This window comes from Artemia sp. Qi Xiang Cuo, chromosome 16 (assembly GCF_049724085.1).
Source record: "Artemia sp. Qi Xiang Cuo chromosome 16, ASM4972408v1, whole genome shotgun sequence".
Taxonomy (NCBI): domain Eukaryota; kingdom Metazoa; phylum Arthropoda; class Branchiopoda; order Anostraca; family Artemiidae; genus Artemia; species Artemia sp. Qi Xiang Cuo.
The window spans coordinates 37868755-37889664 of record NC_142809.1 but is presented as its reverse complement, the minus strand read 5'-3'; the positions used below and the strand labels follow the sequence as shown (position 1 = coordinate 37889664).

Genomic DNA, 20910 nt, shown 5'->3' with positions numbered 1-20910 from the left:
TTTTTCGGTGGAAGATAGAAAGAGTATGGTTAGGTTAGGTTAGACTAGATTAAGTTAGGTTAGGTTAGGTTAGCCTACGTACGCTTCACTTAGGTTAGCTTAGGTTAGCTGAGAGACATGCAAAAAGTTAGGTGTATGATTAGGTTAGGTTAGGCTAGATTAAGTTAGGTTAGGTTAAGTTAGGTTAGGTTAGGTTAGCCTACGTACGCGCGCGTACGTAGGCTTATTTCATTTTCATTGGGAAAATTCAGAATCGAAGTTGAACTTATCTTCTTCCGGGAAAATATTTGGAACAGAACTTTAATTTTTTTCATCTCTTTGAGAAAGGTCGGAATTGAATTTAAGAAAATTTAGAATTAAAGTGAAACTTTTTATCTTCATGGAAAATAATTAAAATCATAGTATAACTTTTCCTATCTTCTACGGAAAAATTTAGAAGTGTCCAACTCAGAAAAGCCCGAAAACGTAATTTACATATCCCAAATCATAAGTTTCAGACAACACACACCTATGAACGGCTAAGAAATCTAGCTCAGAAAAGCCTGAAATAGCAAACTAGTCATCCCAAACTATTGGTTTCAGACAACAAACACCAATGATGGACTAAGAATCCTAGCTCTGAAAAGTTCAAATAGCAAACTACACATCCCAAATCGTAATTTCTGACAACACACACCTATGAAAGGCTATGAAACCTAGCTAATAAAAGCCGGAAATAGCAAATTAACCATCTCAAATCATAAGTTTCAGACAGCACTCACCTATGAACGGCTAAGAAATCCAGCTCGGAAAAGTCAAAAAATAGCAACCCACACATCCCAAATCATAGGTTTCAGACAACACATACCTATGAAAGACTAAGAAATCTAGCCTAGAAAAGCCCGAAATAGTAATTTACATATCCCAAATCCTAGGTTTCAGACAACACTCACCTAAGAACGGCTAAGAAACCTAGCTCAGAAAAGTCAAAAATAGCAAACTAGTCATCCCAAACTATAGGTTTCAGACAACAAACACCTATGAAAGGCTAAGAAATTCAGCTCAGAAAAAGTCAAAAGTAGCAATCCACCCATCCCAAATCATAGGTTTCAGACAACACACACCTAGGAAAGACTAAGAAATCCCACTCAGAAAAGCCCGAAATAGTAATTTACATATCCCAAATCATAGGTTTCAGACATAATTCACCTATGAAAGACTAAAAAACCTTAGCTCAGAAAAGCCTGAAATAGCGAAACTACTCATCCCAAACTAGAAGTTTCAGACAACAAACGCCTATGACGGACTAAGAATCATACCTCTGAAAAGTTCAAATAGCAAACTACACATCCCAAATCATAAGTTTCAGACAACACACACCTATGAACGGCTAAGAAATCTAGCTCAGAAAAGACAAAAATAGCAAACCCCTCATCCCAATCATAGGTATCAGTCAACACACACCTATGAAAGGATAATAAATCCAGCTCAGAAAAGTCAAAAATAGCAAACTACGTATCCCAAATCATAGGTTTCAGTCAACACACACCAACGAAAGACTAAGAAACCTAGCTCAGAAAAGTCAAAAATAGCAAACTACTCATCCCAAACTATAGGTTTCAGACAACCGTCAACTACGAAATACTAGAAAACCTTAACACAGATACGACTTAAATAGCATTCGATCACTCACATCTCATAATTGTCTGAAAACCCATCCATATGATAGGCTAATAAATCTAGCTCAGAAAAGTCTAAAATAGCAAACTACACATCCCAAATCATAGGTTTCAGACATCACACACCTATGAAAGACTAAGAAATCCAACTCAGAAAAGCCCGAAATAGTAATTTACATATCCCAAATCATAAGTTTCAGACAGCATTCACCTACGAAATACTAAGAAACCTTAGCTCAGAAAAGTCTGAAATAGCCAACTACGAATCCTAGCTCTGAAAAGTCCAAAAAGCAAACTATACCTCCCAAATCATAATTTTCTGAAAGGACACACCTATGAAAGGCTAAGAAATCTAGCTCAGAAAAGTCAAAAATAGCAAATTAACCATCCCAAATCATAGGTTTCAGTCAACACACACCTACGAATGGCTAAGAAATCCTGCTCGGAAAAGTAAAAAAATAGCAACCCACACCTCCCAAATCAGAGGTTTCAGACACCATACACCTACGATAGACTTAGAAATCCGTTTAAGAAAAGTCAGAAATAGTAAATTAAATACCTTTAATCATAGGTTTCAGACATCACACGCCTATGAAAGACTAAGAAATCAAAATCAGAAAAGCCCGAAATATTAATTTACATATCCCAAATTATAAGTTTCAGTCAGCATTCACCTACGAAATACTAAGAAACCTTAGCTCAGAAAAGTCTGAAATAGCCAACTACTCATCCCAAACTCGAAGTTTCAGACAACAAACACCTATGAGTGACTAAGAATCCTAGCTCTGAAAAGTCCAAAAAGCAAACTATACCTCCCAAATCATAATTTTCTGAAAGGAAACACCTATGAAAGGCTAAGAAATCTTGCTCGGAAAAGTCAAAAATAGCAAATTAACCATCCCAAATCATAGGTTTCAGTCAACACACACCTACGAATGGCTAAGAAATCCTGCTCAGAAAAGTCAAAAAATAGCAACCCACACATCCCAAATCATAGGTTTCAGACACCACACACCTACGAAAGACTAAGAAATCCGGTTATGAAAAGTCAGAAATAGCAAATTACATATCCCAAATCATAGGTTTCAGACAACACTCACCTATGAACGGCTAAGAAACCTAGCTCGGAAAAGTTAAAAATAGCAAACTAGTCATCCCAAACTATAGGTTTCAGACAACAAACACCTATGAAAGGCTAAGAAATCCAGCTCAGAAAAGTCAAAAGTAGCAATCCATCCATCACAAATCATAGGTTTCAGACAACACACACCTATGAAAGACTAAGAAATCTAGCTCAGAAAAGTCAAAAATAGCATACTACATATCCCAAATCATCGGTTTCAGTCAACACACTCCAACGAAAGACTAGGAAACCTAGCTCAGAAAAGTCAAAAATAGCAAACTACTCATCCCAAACTATTGCTTTCAGACAACATTCACCTACGAAATACTAGAAAACCTTAGCTCAGAAAAGCCTGAAATAGCAAACTACACATCCCAAATCATAATGTTCTAACAACACATACCTATGAAAGGCTAAGAAACCTAGCTCATAAAAGCCTGAAAAAGCAAACTACTCATCCCAAATCATAGGTTTCAGACAACACACACCTATGAAAGACTAAGAAATCCAACTCAAAAAAGCCCGAAATAGTAATTTACATATCCCAAATCATAAGTTTCAGACAGCATTCACCTACGAAATACTAAGAAACCTTAGCTCAGAAAAGTCTGAAATAACCAACTACTCATCCCAAACTCGAAGTTTCAGACAACAAGCACCTATTAGTGACTAAGAATCCTAGCTCTGAAAAGTCCAAAAAGCAAACTACACCCCCCAAATCATAATTTTCTGAAAGGACACACATATGATATGCTAAGAAATCTAGCTCAGAAAATTCAAAAATAGCAAATTAACCATCCCAAATCATAGGTTGCAGTCAACACACACCAACGAAAGACTAAGAAACCTAGCTCAGAAAAGTCAAAAATAGCAAACTACTCATCCCAAACTATTGGTTTCAGACAACATTCACCTACGAAATACTAGAAAACCTTAGCTCAGAAAAGCCTGAGATAGCAAACTAAACATCCCAAATCATAATTTTCTAACAACACATACCTATGAAATGCTAAGAAACCTAGCTCAGAAAAGTCGAAAATAGCAAACCACACATCCCAAATCATAGGTTTCAGACACCACACACCAATGAAAGACTAAGAAATCCAACTCAGAAAAGTCAAAAATAGCAAACTACGTATCCCAATTCATAGGTTTCAGTCAACACACACCAACGAAAGGCTAAGAAACCTAGCTCATAAAAGCCTGAAAAAGCAAACTACTCATCCCAAACTATTGGTTTCAGACAACATTCACCTAGTAAATACTCGTAAACCTTAGCTCAGAAAAGCCTGAAGTAGCAAACTACACATCCCAAATCATCGGTTTCAGACAACATACATCACCCAACGACGGGGGCCCGGGGGGGGTGTGTGGGGGACCCTTGGGGGCCGGGTGGCCCTTTGGGAGCCTGGGGGACCTTTGAGGACCAGGGGAGGGCCTTTGGGGGTCTGAGGAGGGCGTTTGGGGGATAACAATTCGAAATTTTTACTTTTTAGTTTACTTTTTTGCGGCGCATCCCCTGCGGCGCTTTCCTGCGGTGCCTCCCTGCGGCGCACCCCCTGCGGCGCTTTCCTGACCCGTGCCGCATCCCTGCGGCACATCCTGCGGCGCTTTCCTGGCCCACGGCGCATCCCAGCGGCGCTTCTCTGGTTTGGGGGACCTTTGGGGGCCGGGGGAGGGCCTTTGGGGCACAGGGAGGGCCTTTGGGGCACAGGGAGGGCCTTTGGGGCACAGGGAGGGCCTTTGGGGGACCGGGGGGCAGTTGGGGGCCTGGGGGACATTTGGGGACCGGTGGAGAGCCTTTGGGACCCCGTTGGTCCTTTGAGAGCTCGATGGGCCTTTGGGGGCCCGGGGATGGCCTTTGGGGGTCTGGGTGGGCCTTTGGGGGCGCCGGTGGCCCTTTGGGAGCTGGGGGGGCCTTTGATGACCGGGGCCTTGCTTGGGGTTTGGGGTAGGAGGATTGGAACCCTTTGGGGTTGGGTTAGAGGACCTCACAACACTGTTCAAATGAAACTTGTGTATTATAAGGACCACAGAGTTTCACCATTAAATTCTCTTCTAAAATCTCTTCAAAAATCATCTTTTAAAATGTCTCTAACTGTTTCGCCGAAATAGTTCCATAACCTGTCTAAAACAGTTTCGACCAAATAATCCCTAAACGTAATTCAGCGTGTTCCTTTTGTTTTTGGCATCTCTGCGCTAATGCATTTCAAATTAATAAGAAACCTGATTCCCGCGCTAAAACAATTCATCGCTAAGATGTTTCTTGGATAATTGTTTCCATGGCCATTGGCTATTAATATCCTTTGGAGTTCGACCAAAAGAGTTGTTTAAAGTCTGAAAGATGATGTCATTGGTTGATTGATCTGTCAAGAAAGGGGAATTAATTTGTTGTTTCTAAGGGGAATTATTGATTCACGATAGGTGAATTGAGGTCGACAGCACAGGTGTTCCAAGGTCGATGTTGTTGTTGTTGTAAGTGCACGCTCTCAGCGAATGTCAAGGTCGATGTTGTTGTTGTTGACACACTTTGATTACGCAATCAATTTAGGTCATTGACCCCATTAACCACGTGTTCACCCTAATGACTCTATGCCCATATTTGGTGCCCTGTCAGTATTCTATGCCCTTATTTGGGGTGCAAAAAAGTTATAGGTGGCAGCAGGGGTGCCTCGTGGGGCTGGTACCCCCATTTCTACTCCTATGGCCGTACGTAAATAGCATGGCGAGGTACTAAGGAACATGCTGTACGCAAATAGCATGGTAATTCCTAGTGCTGTACGCAAATAGAAAGGTGAGGAACTAAGGAACGTGCTGTACGCAAATAGCATGGTAATTCCTAGTGTTGTACGCAAATAGCATGGCGAGGTACTAAGGAACGTGCTGTACGCAAATAGCATGGAGATTCCTATGGCCGTACGTAAAATGGTACTTAGACCTCTACTGTAATCGCTCACATACCTGGAAAATTTATCCTAAGGAAGACTATGTTTGTCATCCTTATTGATTGTCTATAAGATGCTAAGCTTTCATTAAGCACCAATAAATGTCATTCTATTTATTTCGTGCAGTACCATAATACTTATTTTCAGGCAGTAACTGATAATACTCACGAAAAAAATAAAAGTACTGTGCAACTTATTGGCATAAATGTGGTCTGAGACCGCACTGGCTGTATATGATATACGAAAAAAAATTAGGAATAAAAAAAAATTAATAAAAAAAAAAGTTCGTAGCTTGGCTACACAGGTCAAAAGTTCCTGAAATTTGTTCCTTCATGCGTTACGGGTGGGGGGGAACGCCTCTTTTTTGGGATTAAATAAAAAAAACAAGTTTTTACATTAAAACTTAAAACGAACAGAAATTATTCCGTATATGAAAGGGGCTGTTCCCTCCGCAATACCTCGCTCTTTATGCTAAAGTTGTTTATTGTTTAAAAAAAATAGAGTTGTGAAAAAGTCAAATTTTAGCGTAAAGAGCAAGGCGTTGAGGAGGGGACAGCCCCTTTCATATACGGTATAATTTCTGTTCGTTTTAAATTTTAATGTCGCTCCTTACTTTCAGTTAAAAAAAACTTGTTTTTTTTTATTTAATTTTTGAACGTTTTTGAATAAATGCAGGTTTTGATCTTGGCTCACCGTACATGAATAATTAAAACAAAATTTTCATATTAATTTACTTTTATTTGGTTAAATGGCTTTCTTGAAACTTGTTTTATTTTATTTACAAACGTTTTTATTAGTAATAAATATACGTAACTTACAAATTAACTTATGTAACAAACTTCTATGTTCATATATTTTTAATACGTATATTAGGGGGTTTGCCCCCTAGTCAATAACATGCTCTTTAAGCGAAAGTTCAAATTTTGTTCCAATTCTTTAAAAATAACCGCTTAATCACAAAGGCCGTTAATTAGAATAAATAGCTCTTATGAAAGTACTAAAAAATCCTGGCTTAAAGAGTGAGGTATTGACTAGGGGGTGAACCCAATCATATATGTAATATTTTTTGTTCGTTTAAAGTTTTGATGTTGCTGCTGTTGCAGTTGAAAAACTTGTTTTTTTTATATTTAATTTCTGATCTTTTTTCAAATAATGCTGGGACGTCCGGCGTCCCCTTCATAGCAATATCCCTTCCCCCATGAAAATTTCTTCAAGGAAAGATCCTCCTACATAACACCCGACCCCCCCCCCTCCCCACTACCAGGAAAAATCTCCCCTGAAAACGTCTGTACTGTATACTTCCCAATAACCAATGCTATATGTTAACATTGGGTAAAGTTCATAACTTTCGGCCCTCCTACGTGGAACTTTGGGGGATTAAGTCATCCTAAAAGACATACTTATAATATTTTCGAGTATGCTGAACAAAATGGCTATCTCAAAATTTTGATCAGGTGACTTTGGGACAAAAATGAGCGTGGGAGGGGGCCTAGTTGCCCTCCATTTTTTTGGTCACTTAAAAAGGGCACTAGAACTTTTAATTTCCATTCCAATGAGCCCTCCCACGATATTCTAGGACCACTGGGTCAATACGATCACCCCTGGGAAAAAAAAACCACAAATAAACACGCACCCGTGATCTTTCTTCTGGCAAAAAAATGCAAAATTCCACATTTTTGTAGATAGGAGCTTGAAACCTCTACAGTAGGGTTCTCTCATACTTGGAATATGATGGTGTGATTTTCATTAAGATTCTATAACTTTTAGGGGGTCTTTCCCCCTTTTTTCGAAAATCAGCCAAATTTTCTCAGGCGCGTAACTCTTGATCGGTAGGATTAAACCTGATGAAACTTATATATTTGAAATCAGCATTAAAATCCGATTCTTTTGATGTATCTATTTGTATCAAAATATCGTTTTCTAGAGTTTCGGTTACTATTGAGCCGGGTCCCAACAACCAATACTAGCCTATATGTTAACATTGGGTAAAGTTCATAACTTTCAGCCCTCCCCCTGGGGGCTTCGAGGGATTAAATCATCCTAAAAGACATAGTTATAATATTTTCGAACATGCTGAACAAAATGGCTATCTGAAAATTTTGATCGGGTGACTTTGGGAAAAAAATGAGCGTGGGAGGGGTCTAGTTGCCCTCCATTTTTTTTTGTCACTTACAAAGGGCACTAGAACTTTTAATTTCCATTCCAATGAGCCCTCCTATGATATTCTAGGACCACTGGATCAATACGATCACCCCTGGGGAAAAAACAAATAAACACGCATCTGTGATCTTTCTTCTGGCAAAAAAAATGCAAAAGTCCACATTTTTGCAGATAGGTGCTTGAAACCTCTACAGTAGGGTTCTCTGATACGCGGAACATGATGGTGTGATTTTCATTTAGGTTCTATATTTTTTAGGGTGTCTTTCCCCCTTTTTTCGAAAATCAGCCAAATTTTCTCAGGCGCGTAACTTTTGATCGGTAGGATTAAACCTGATGAAACTTATATTTTTGAAATCAGCATTAAAATCCGATTCTTTTGATGTATTTATTTGTATCAAAATACCGTTTTCTAGAGTTTCGGTTACCATTGAGCCGGGTCCCAATAACCAATACTATATGTTAACATTGGGTAAAGTTCATAACTTTCAGCCCTCCCCCTGGGGGCTTCGAGGGATTAAGTCATCCTAAAGGACATAGTTATAATATTTTCGACCATGCTGAACAAAATGGCTATCTCAAAATTTTGATCGGGTGACTTTGGGAAAAAAATGAGCGTGGGAGGGGTCTAGTTGCCCTCCATTTTTTTTGTTCACTTAAAAAGGGCACTAGAACATAATTTCCGTTCCAATGAGCCCTCCCACGATATTCTAGGACCACTCGGTCGATACGATCACCCCTGGGGAAAAGAAAAAAAAACAAACAAAAAAACAAATAAACAAGCATCCGTGATCTTTCTTCTGGCAAAAAATGGAAAATTCCACATTTTTGTAGATAGGAGGTTGAAACCTCTACAGTAGGGTTCTCTGATACGCTGAATATGATGGTGTGATTTTCATTAAGGTTCTATAACTTTTAGGGGGTCTTTCCCCCTTTTTTCGAAAATCAGCCAAATTTTCTCAGGCGCTTAACTTTTGAGAAGTAAGATTAAACTTGATGAAACTTATATATTTGAAGTCAGCAAACTGAAAGTAAGGAGCGACATTAAAACTTAAAACGAACAGAAATTATTCCGTATATTAAAGGGGCTGTCCCCTCCTCAACGCCTCGCTCTTTACGCTAAAGTTTGACTCTGTCTCACAACTTTATTTTTTAAAACAAAAAAAAACTTTAGCTTAAAGAGCGAGGCGTTGAGGAGGGGACAGGGCCTTTTATATACGGAATAATTTCTGTTCATTTTAATTTTTAATGTCGTTCCTTACTTTCAGTTTAAAAACTTGTTTTTTTTATTTAATTTCTGATCGTTTTTTAGTCAATGCAGCTTTTATTTTGGCTCGCCGTCATTGAATAAGTAAACAAAATTTGCATAAAAATTTTGCTTTTCTTTTGCTAAATGGCTGTCTCTAAATTTGGTTCTGACGTAATTTACAAATTAACTTATGTAACGAACTTCGATATTCGTATATTTTTCTTCTGGCAAAAAATACAAAGTTGCAGATTTTTGCAGATATGAGCTTGAAACCTATGTTATAGGGTTTTCTGATACGCTAAATCTGACGGTGTGATTTTCATTAAAAAATTTTCACTTTTAGAGGATGTTTCCCCCCTCTTTAAAAAATCAGGTAAATTTTAACAGGCCTGTAGCCTTTGATGAGTAATACTAAACTTAAGAAAATTCATATATTTAGAATCAGCATTATAAGCCCATTCTTTTGATTCATTTATTGACATCAAAGTTCCATTTTTAAAAGTTTCGATTACTATTGAGCCGTATCGCTTATTATTTTTTTATTGTTTTTTTTTTATTACGTATATGTTATTACGTATATGATGGGGTTCTCCCCTTATTCAATACCACGCTCTTTACGTTAAAAGTTAAAAAAAATTTAATTAACGAAACCCTGAATCACAAAGGCCGTTTAATTATAATAGATAGCTCTTTTGAAAGCACTAAAAAAAACTTAGCGTAAAGAGCGAGGTATTGACTTGGGGGAGAACCCCCTCATATACCTAAAAATTTCTGTTCATTTTAAGTTCTAATGTTGCTTCTTACTTTCAGTTGAAAAAACTTGTTTTTTTTTAATTTAATTTCTGATCGTTTTTTAAATAATGCTTGGAAATCCGGCGCCCCCTTCATAGAAATGTCCCTTGCCCCAAATAAACATCGTCCACGGAAATATTCTCCCGAGTACCCCCCTTCGCCAGCCCCCCCCCCCCACCAGAAAAAAATTAGTCCTGAAAATGGATGTATACTTCCCAATAACCAATACAATATGTAAGCAATGGGCATAACTTGCAGCCCTTCCCTGGGAACTGTGGGGGATTACGTCATCCTAAGACATATTTATTTGATTTTCGACTATGCTAAACAAAATGGCTATCTCAAAATTTTAATTGGGTTACTTTGAGAAAAAAATGAGCGTGGGAGGGGGCCTAGTTGCCCTCCATTTTTTTGGTCACTTAAAACGGGCACTAGAACTTTCAATATCCGTTCGAATGAGCCCTCTCACGATATTCTAGGACCACTGGATCAATACGATTACCCCTGGGGGAAAAAAACAAACAAACAAAAACAAACACGCACCCGTGATCTTTCTTCTGGCAAAAAATGCAAAATTCCACATTTTTGTAAATAGGAGCTTGAAACCTCTACAGTAGGGTTCTCTAATACGCTGAATATGATGGTGTGAATTCCATTAAGATTCTATAAATTTTAGGGGGTCTTTCCCCCTTTTTTCGAAAATCAGCCAAATTTTTTCAGGCGCGTAATTTTTGATGGTTAAAATTTATATATTCGTATTTTCTAAATTTAATATATTTTTAAATTTTAAAATTTATACTTATATATTTGAAATCAGATTTAAAATTTGATTCTTTTGATGTATCTATTGGTACCAAAATTCCGTTTTTAAGTTTCGGTTACCATTGAGCCGGGTCGCTCCTTACTTACAGTTCGTTACCACGAACTGTTTTATCGGGTGACTGTGGGGAAAAAATGAGCGTGGGAGGGGGCCTAGTTGCCCTCTATTTTTTTTGGTCACTTAAAAAGGGCACTAGAACTTTTAATTTCCGTTCCAATGAGCCCTCCCCCGATATTCTAGGACCATTGGCTCGATACTATCACCCCTGAAAAAAAAAAAAAAACGCATCTGTGATATTTATTATGGCAAAAAATTGAAAATGCCACAATTTTGTAGATAGGAGCTTGAAACCACTAAAGTAGGGTTCTCCGATACGCTAAATATGATGGTGTGATATTCATTAAAGTTCTAGAATTTTTAGGGGGTCTTTACTCCTTTTTTCGAAAATCAGCCAAATTTTCCCCCGCGCTTAACTTTTGATAGGTAAGATTAAACTTGATGAAACTTACATATTTGAAATCAGAATTAAAATCTGATTCTTTTTTTGTATCTATTGGTATCAAAATTCCTTTTTTTAGAGTTTCGGTTACCATTGAGCCGGGTCGCTCCTTACTTACAGTTCGTTACCACGAACTGTTTGATAGCCGTGAATGAATCAATCAAAAATAAAGAATTTTGAAATTTAAAGGTTTTACTGCGCAAATGCTGTTGATACCTAATAGACACCAGTGCTTAAACAGCTGACTATAAATTAGACAAAAGAAATAATAAATAAACAAGACCAGTTTATTCCCCTTAGAAATAGAAAAACGAGAATTAGCTCAATTTAATGCCGATTCTTCCGTTTAATAGTTGACAATTTACTCTGCTAGACGTCACTAAAAACCTTCCTTTTATTTCAGTTGCCCTTCCCCCATCCGTGATCCATTGAAAACGCGTTTTTGATACCAATAGATACATCAAAAGAATCAGATTTCAATGCTGATTTCAAATATATAACGTTCATCAAGTTTAGTTCTACCCATAAATAATTACGCCCCTGAGCAAATTTGGCTGATTTTGGAAAAAAGGGGGAAAGACCCCCTAAATGTTATAGAACCTTAATGAAAATCACATCATCAGAATCAGCATATCAGAGAACCCCACTGTAGAGGTTTCAAGCTCCTATCTGCAAAAATGTGGAATTTTGTATTTTTTGCCAGAAGAAAGATCACGGATGCGTGTTTCACGGATCACGGATCCCTGAAGGGTGAATGAATCAATCAAAAATAAAGAATTTTGAAATTTAACGGTTTTAAGATAAGATAAGATTTATTGCTGAAAAATGGCTATCACAAGCCCAAAAGGGCCGAATTCGCATTTTAGCGTCAAATACAGCGAAGAAAGAACAACAAAAACAAACAATCAAACAACAACAGAAAATTATAAAAGGGTCCATGTCAAATACGTAAAAACTTTAAAAAAAAAAGCAAAGTACAAATTAAAATAATAAAATTAGAATGCCAATTTAAATTCACCAAAAATGCCCCAAAAACAAAAAAAAAAAAAAACTCGTAAAATTAACAAGGGGATAAAGTACATTTAAAACAAAAACATAAGTTAGTTGGTGACTAACAAACATAAATAAAAAACCTCTAAATTTGCAAAATGGGCATTAAAATTAATAACTATGAGGTAAAGAGTGAGTGAGGGGGGGGAGGTAGCGGAGATTCAGGGGGTGAAAATGTCAACTTTGTATGGTATAAAAGTACGACGCGATATGTGCGCGCACACTCTTCGGGAGGCAAGCAGAAGGATTTTAGTTGAAGCAGACCGCGGGAGGTAGGGTTTAAAGGCTAACTTGTGATTGGGGAAAAGAGAAGCTTCTTGAGCGCTATGACGGGCCTTGTTAGCAAAACGAAAGTTAATTTTTGCTCTCCTTTCCTTAAGGGTAACAAGGTTAGCTCTCCTAAGAAGGGAAATATAAGGTACTTTACCCTCATTGAAGATAATTCTTAGGCACCTTTTTTGTACTGCTTCTATTCTGTCCGACAATTCAATGGAAATACCAGGATGCCAAACAGGACAGGCGTACTCAAGGGTTGGGCGTACAAATGACAGGAAAATCCTTAAACAGTGCGATTTAGGGCATTTAAATTTTTTAAGGAGTTTAAGGAGGGAAAATGCGGCATTTGCACGGTTTAAGATGTCATTAATATGACAATCCCATTTTAAGTCGCTAGAGATGGTAACGCCCAGTGATTTCATAGTGGTAACGGACATTTCAGGGGGGATTGGACAGGAGAAAGAAGGAGGAGTTTTAGGGAAATTAATAGTAAGAACAGTCGACTTTAAAGGGTTGACTTTCATATCATCAGTGAGAGCTTCGGCTGATTTCGATTCCAAGATGTATATTGGGCTGCTTTTGTAATTTTTGGAACTTGTCTCTAAGACAGTTAGATCATCAACGAATTTCCATCTATCCGGGAAATAAACACCAAGGTTATTTATCATTGTAAGAAACAAAATTGGACCTAAGAGGGTTCCTTGGGGCACACCATTATAAATTGGGAGGGGATCAGAATATAAATTCAGGTATTTCACGACTTGCGTTCTGTTTGAGAGGAAAGATGCAATTATTCTAATTAAATTAGGTTCAACTTGAAAGTCATAAGATATCTTTCTAATAGTATAATGTGGTTGATTAAATAAAAAGCTTTTTGCAAGTCAACAGCGATAACATCGAGCCAGTTATTGGTTTTTAGAGTGTTTTGCATATTGTGTCCATAAGGTGAACAAGATAGTGGGTAGTAGAAGTAAAGCTTAGGTTTTCGAATTGTCTTTTGTTAACATTTTTGATTATTTGTACTTTCAACCACTAAGCTAAAAAGCTTTCATATAACTTCGAAAAAACTGGAATAAGAGCAATGGGACAGACACCATCAAAATCTTGATTTTTACCTTTCTTTTTTACGAGAGTTATAAAACCTAATGTCAAACAATTTGGAAATTTACCAGTAGAGGTATTTTCAGTAAAAAGTAAGGACAAAGGCTCTGAGAGATTGTCGGCAAAGGCTTTAATTAGTACAATCGGAATGTCTAATGGACATGTACTACACTTTTTAATGTTCTTAATTTTTGCAACCACATCCGAGGGCGAAATAACGGGAAAATTGAGAGAGCACAAATCATAAGGAGTGTCAAAAGAAAGGGGAGGGAGGTTCTGAACTATAGAAGTAAGAAGCCTGTTCAGATCATTGGCTGTAACTGAAGGGTCTTCTTGGAAATGGAAGTCTATATTATTATGTGCTTTCCCACAAATTTTCTTTCTTCTATTATACCACTATTTTGGCTTTGTAGAAAATAAATCCTGGACTTTGCATTTGTAATATGAAGAAGCAGAATTACGTATTTCTTTTTTTATATGTTTACGGAGTGAGTTCGCTTCCGATGTTTTACAACTCTTTAGTAGATTCAATTTAAATCTAATTAGTTTTTTTTCAATTGGCTAGTAATGTATGGTTTGTCATTAGAACATGTTTTAACATTTCTCACAGGGAAGGAATTTATGCATTTCTTTTAAATCAGATTTTTGAATTTGGTGACTTTAAAATTAATGCCATTTTTTCCTTTGAAGGACAACCAGTTTTTATTGGTAATCCAAGATCCAAATGTGTAAAGGCCATCATTGGAAATTGGGCAATAAGAGAACTCAGTAACAGAAAAAGTATGATTAAAGCTATTGAGAGGCTTCGTTAATAATCAAAAATGGTAACTTCCTCCTAATGGGGGCAAAGGGACAGGAGGGGTATATAAAGCCTGCATATTGGTGCAAATCAAATCAAGGGTTGAATTTCCTTTTGTTGTTGGTATTTTCACTATTTGTTTTAAGTTCAGGGGACTACAAAGGGGATTCAACTTTAGATCGTTAGCATCACTTACTAAGAAAATACCGGCCTTCGGGACTTCGCATAGGACGAAATCGGCACTACTATGCAGTTGTTGGTAGAATCGCTGTCTTTGTGCAGCGTTTTGATTTGGGGAATAATAGAAGCAGCAAAACACAATCAAATTAAAGGGGCGTGGTAAAACTTAGGGTCTTCACTTACCCATATGATTTCATCGTAATCTGAAAGGTTGGGAGTATGAATTAATTTAGGAAAAAGATAATTATTTACAAATAACCTCCCTTTTTACCTAGGGGGTGATCATGGGGACGAAGTTTTATGAATTGGGAGTAGTTATTAATTTTCAATAAATTAGGGTTCTGTGCTTGGACCTCAGTCACGGCAATTACAGCAATTTTGTGTACTTGACAGAGGGCCTCTAGCTCAATCAATTTGTCAAAATTCAGGCTTTCGGCGTTCGTAACAAGCAACTTTGGGAAAGTAAAACGGTTACTAAAGAGGGTAGTTTTTTGTTTGTTAATTGTAGGAGGCTGTGGGGGGGTGGGAGGACCGTGGATCTGGGAGAGGAGAGGCATCTTTTTCGGGATGAAGGCTGGGATTCGTTTGAGAAGCAGGATTAAAAGGCGGGGCTGGACCCGGCTTGAGAGAAAAGGAGGACAGCGGACAAATTATGGGGATATTATTAAGTAGGGATTTGGGGGGACTTAAGTTAGAACTAAAACACAGGTTTACACTAGAGTCACGTAATTCGATGCTTCCATAAGCCGAATGGATGGAAGTAGGGTCTTCTTTGTGGTGATAGAATACCGTTTTACTGCGCAAATGCTGTTGATACCTAATAGACACCAGTGCTTAAACAGCTGACTATAAATTAGACAAAAGAAATAATAAATAAACAAGACCAGTTCATTCCCCTTAGAAATAGAAAAACGAGAATTAGCTCAATTTAATGCCGATTCTTCCGTTTAATAGTTGACAATTTACTCTGCTAGACGTCACTAAAAACCTTCCTTTTATTTCAGGGAAATTTTAAAATTATGAATTTACTCATTAGTCAGAAATATGACCCTATTGACTTAGAACTGGCCGACGCTGAGGGAAGAACCCCGATCCACCGAGCAGCATACCGCGGATCAACTGAGTGCATAAAGTTACTTGTATCAAGTGGTGCTGACTTGTCACGCAGAACAAACAGCAAAAATTCAGCTATTAAACTCATACTGTCCCTCCCAGATGGACCTCAGTGTTTTAAAGAAATGATGGATGATTCAGTTCAGTGTAATGATGTGACCCCGAGTGAACGAAATTTCAGAATAAAATATAACTATAATTTGTTGCTGAGTAAAGGGAGGAGGAATCAGATGGTTAATTTAGATGAAGTTTTAGAATTACCAGAGAAAAAAGTAGCGGAAGTGCTAGAACACCCTCTAGTTGAAAGTTTTTTAGCACTTAAATGGCAAAAAGTGAGGCATTTGTATCTTTTAGGGTTTTTAGCCTATATTTTCCTTGTTTTAGGGGTAACCATCCTTGTGGTTTTTGGGTTTTGTCGACTTGAAGTTGGCCAAACGTTAAATAAATTTAAGGAATTCGTTCTAATGCAGCGAATCCTCCTTGCGTTTCTTTTATTAGTTGTCTTTCAAGAATTTTTGCAAATGCTCGCTTTAAGAGATAAGTTCTTTCGGGAGATTGAAAGTGTTTTGAAAATTGTTGTTCTTGTAACCTCCTGCATTATTTTAGTTGTTCAAACTAAATATGATTGGCTTCTTCACGTAGCAGCTGCTTCAGTTTTTTCCGGGTGGGTGGAGCTGATGATGCTGGTCGGTCGTTTGCCAACTTTAGGTGTGTATACTCTAATGTTTAGCTCAGTGGCAAAGAATATTACAAAATTTTTGGCCGCATTTTCATTTTTATTGATTGGATTCGGACTTTCATTTCACATATTATTCACAGAAAGCGCGTATAGTGACGTTTTTGTGTCACTACTGCGTACATTTAGCATGATGACCGGAGATAGCGAATTTGAAAATCATTTCTACCCGGATGACTCCAGCCCCCCACCCCCTGGGTCTAGTCACTTAGTGTATTGTTTGTTTTTGATTTTGGTATCCATTGTACTCATGAATTTGTTGATTGGCTTAGCTGTAAGTGATATTCAAGGCTTAGTGAAAGTTGGTCGTTTAAAGCGCTTACGAAAACAGGGGCGATATTTAATTTATTTAGAAAATGCTATTTATAGTCGAGTTTTTGACGTTTTCTTTCCAAAGTGCTTATGGAATGGTTTTATATCAGGGTTAAAAATTGATGAAGAATTTAATTATTATCCATCCGGAGGAAAACGAAAAACATCCACCCTGCCTTCCCATATTTTAGAAAATTCAATAAATCTTTTTAAGAAAAAGGGATGCTCCTACTCTCCGAGCATCAGAGAAGTTGTTGAACTTACTAAAGATTGTAGGGAAAGGATTATTTATTTGTCTCGAAATTCAGGCTGTAATTGTGGCTGTGACAGAGGAATTAAAAACGATCTTGATTTACTTCGTAAAGAAGTTTTGCAAATATCTTCGTCGCTGAAGCTACTTTTAGACGAAAAAAGCAACTCAACACAGGCTTGAATTTCTCTAAAATGAGTTGCCTTGCCAAATTCCCTAGAAATTACTTGTCTGGTTAATTAATTCTTACAGTGGGAGTTTTTTTTATATATTTCATCCCCAAAATCAAAAGATTGTCAACGAAGAGTTGAGACAAGAAGGTACAAGCTGTATCCTCAGGGAATATCAAAAATGCCAATAAAGTGGAGCATGCTAAATTTTTTTCTCAAAAAGATACTTTTTTGGAAAGACCCCTGAAGGGTCAAATACCCCGCAGATACATTTCTGCCGACGCCCTAGTTGTTTAACTTCTTATATAAAAGAAAATAGGCAAACCTAAAATAAGCTAAAGGGAAATGAAAATAAAAAACTTACATTTACAGATACTTCTTGTTTAAACTTCTTGTTTAAGGCTTTAGACCATGAGAAATTACGGAAGTTGGAAAAATAGTATTTGCTTCAAAATTTTACTTAGTGTAGTTATATTCTTCACCGCCGCACGCAAAGAATGAGTAGGTTACCAGGAATAAGGTTGGTAAAATAGTCGTATCTATTGTCAATTAGGAGTTTGGATCTACATTCATGGCCTAACTAAATCAAGAAATTTTTTAGAGAGTTGCATAGCTAGTTAACAGATTTTCACAGATTCCTCAGAATATATAAGGATTTTATTTTAATTTTTGTCAAAACTTGTATCTTATTTTAGTTCTATTACTCTAACCGAAACCACACAAGGAACATGACGATATTTTCAGGAATTCAAAAGACACATGTGTTACATCATCTCTTGTCAAAAGATACGTATGTTATGTCATCTTGTTTGTAAAGTTGCAGTTTTGCCAAAAAGAGTATGCTGTTTTACTGTTTTGTTTTGTTACTTACAAGAAAGACATAACGTAAAAATTATCTTTCAAAGACTTTAAACCTATTTCTATGTTGTTTCAGTGCCCCGCTAGTGGCAAATAAAAATAAAAAAGGAGACATGTCACTGCTTCCCATGCGAAAAAGTCCTTTTCCTTGTTGCTTAAGTATAGGACGGTAATTCCCCCAAATGGGGTTTTCAATGATGGTGATTCCAATGGTGTAGCTTTCATTTCTATCCGACACAATTTTTGTAGGGCTTCTAGCTATTATTTGAAATGCCCCTGCTTTGCAGCAAATTTTTGACCGCTAAAATTAACGAAAAAAAACAATTTCCACCGCCGAATCGGAATCGGGTTCAAATGGCATTTCTTCTTTACTTGGCAGTTTTTTTTTTTTTTATTTTTCAACGCGCCTTTTAAATTTTCAGTTCCTATGCGTTAGAGTTTGTTCTTTGCTTTTTTTAGGTGAATGTCGCAACCACGATGAAATAAAATATATAAATTTAAAACAGTGGCATCCAGCTTCAATGAATTTCAGACCAAGCTTTTTCAGGAGTTAATATTGCATTATTCTTGAAATTAACTCTCGGTTCGAAGAATCAGCCTCTTTACTACCCTATTTAAAAATTGCCCACAAATTCGAATAAACTCTGCATATGTAGAAAAAGTAATGCAAGAAATGCATAGAAATGCATAGTAATGCATAGAAACAGCAAGAAATAGTGCTTTTGATTCTAGGTTTTTGTCTTTATTATAGGCTGTTGAACATTAAGGTGATAAATCGCTTGTCGGAAAACCTTTCTCTGATGTTCTAAAGAAAGTACTAGAGGTAGGTTTACCTATCTGTAGAACACCAAAGAAACTTTGTTGAACAAGCCAGTTTTTACCTTAGACTTCAATTTAAATCCACTATAATTGTTATCTGTCATACCAGTATGTAAACAGCCCTAGAATCACGTGTAATTAATAATCCTATGCCTGTTTATGCATTACATCGTTTCGGTGCTTGAACTCTAATTATTATTTGCATCTGATCCCCCAATTCATAAAAGACATTATTTTGTGAGGCCTAAAAAATTTATTTTGTTACGCAACCCATCGTGTGGCTATTATCTAAATGAGGGGTTGCCTATTAACTTTGGTACATAGTCAATTAATTTTGCGTAAGGCCAAAATGTTTTGTGTGGAATCTTCAACGAAGAAGTAATATGCCATCATTATCAGTCACATATAAATGTTATAGATTAGTGTCCATTCCCGACTCCCCCGAAATCTCCAGATTCACGCTGATTAAATGGTTAAACACACTTAAGCATACTTAACACATTATCCTATCCAATATATAATGTATTATGATTTATTCCATAATTTGTTCTATTTTCCATATAAATCAATTTCTTCCTATATTTGCGAAGCCTTCCGCCCAATAAAAATCCTGCGTCTATGTTTGTCTAAATCAATTAACTCAAGTTCTGTCCTAGATTTTGGAGCAGCAAAATACTAGATTGACATATGAAGCTAAGAGAGGAAAGGAAATAATAAATGAAAAATAAAACCTTAAAAGGGTGAGAAAACGAGGATTTTGTCAGCCAGTGGCAAAAACATGAAGACGAAAAGCAATCAGATATTTCGACAAGGACCTCCGCCAAGTCGTCCTCAGTGCTAAACAAAAAAGAAAAGAAAAAAACAACACAATCTAACCTTTTGGAATTTACTGTACAAGATACGAAGAGACACTGAATGAAAGACCAAGCCGAAACCAATGAAAAACAGGTATTACCAAAGAGATTGAGCAAGAATGTTTTGCCTCTCGATACTTTTTGCTTGTCTGCAAATTCGGTTTTCATTAGGTATGCAAATAGGCATAGCCTCATATGTCATATATAGCCAGTGTGGTCTTAGAAATTATTTACTAGATTGACCCTTAACGCGGTTCATTCACAAAGCAATTCTGTAAAAGACAGGACGAAAATGTTCTGGTCTTTGGACAGTACGTAATTTTAAAAACTCACTTTGATATGCCTACACACTAAATATGTGCCGTGTAGATACAAATATACTTGCTGATTAAATACTTAAACGCACATAGGCATACTACATACATATTGTCCTACTCTAAACATATTTTTAATAATGATTCCATTAAATACCTTGGCTTGATTTTGGCCCGACAATTAAAGCTACGCGGGAATTGGTGTTATCGTCTGTACTGGGAAAACTTATGAAAACTTATGGCCTGCTAGTCAGGGTGAAAGGTCGTTTTGATAAACAAACACTTGCTATAATTCATAATTCAGTTTAAGCACCTAATGTATTTTTCATCTTTCAATTTTTGAAATTCTTAGTAAAAGTGGTAAAAAATGTACCCACATGTACTGCTTCCGGTTTTATAAATATTTTCTTGTAATTCCCCTTTGTTTCAAAAATAGGTATATTAAACAAAATTCGGAATATTTGATATTACTGTCAAAATGGATCAACAATACAACCGATTTCTTAGACGATCTAGAGAAATTAGAACAAATTTTCGACTTAATTGTCTCGTTTAATAGAAAAATAGTTTTGTCGCCATTGCTTTAATAAAACAGCTATTTATGCGTTATGTATTATGAGTGTTTATGCGTTACGTTTTATGAGTGTTATGCACTAATGAGCTATCACAAGCTATTTATTATGTACTCATTAGTTATTGAGTATTATGAGCTACTTATTGTCGTCCTTTTCGTTAGAAGTGTAATTTTGTATTTTTCAGTTTTCTTTTCATTTATTTCCTATACTCCTCTATGTACATCCATGTATGTATAGAGGGCATAAATAAATTATTATTA

General features: G+C 36.8%; 1 protein-coding gene across 2 annotated transcripts in view; it reads left to right on the top strand.

Moving 5' to 3' along the window:
• Window positions 1-20372, top strand: part of LOC148942875 (uncharacterized) — a 105777-nt gene extending 85405 nt beyond the window's left edge. For both annotated transcript variants that reach the window (XM_089102767.1, XM_089102766.1), the window contains exon 7: window positions 15654-20372. In XM_089102767.1, the coding sequence (XP_088958893.1) occupies window positions 15654-17243 (1590 nt within the window). In that variant the 3' untranslated portion in view covers window positions 17244-20372. The remainder of the gene's footprint in view (window positions 1-15653) is intronic.
• Window positions 20373-20910: the final 538 nt, after the last annotated feature.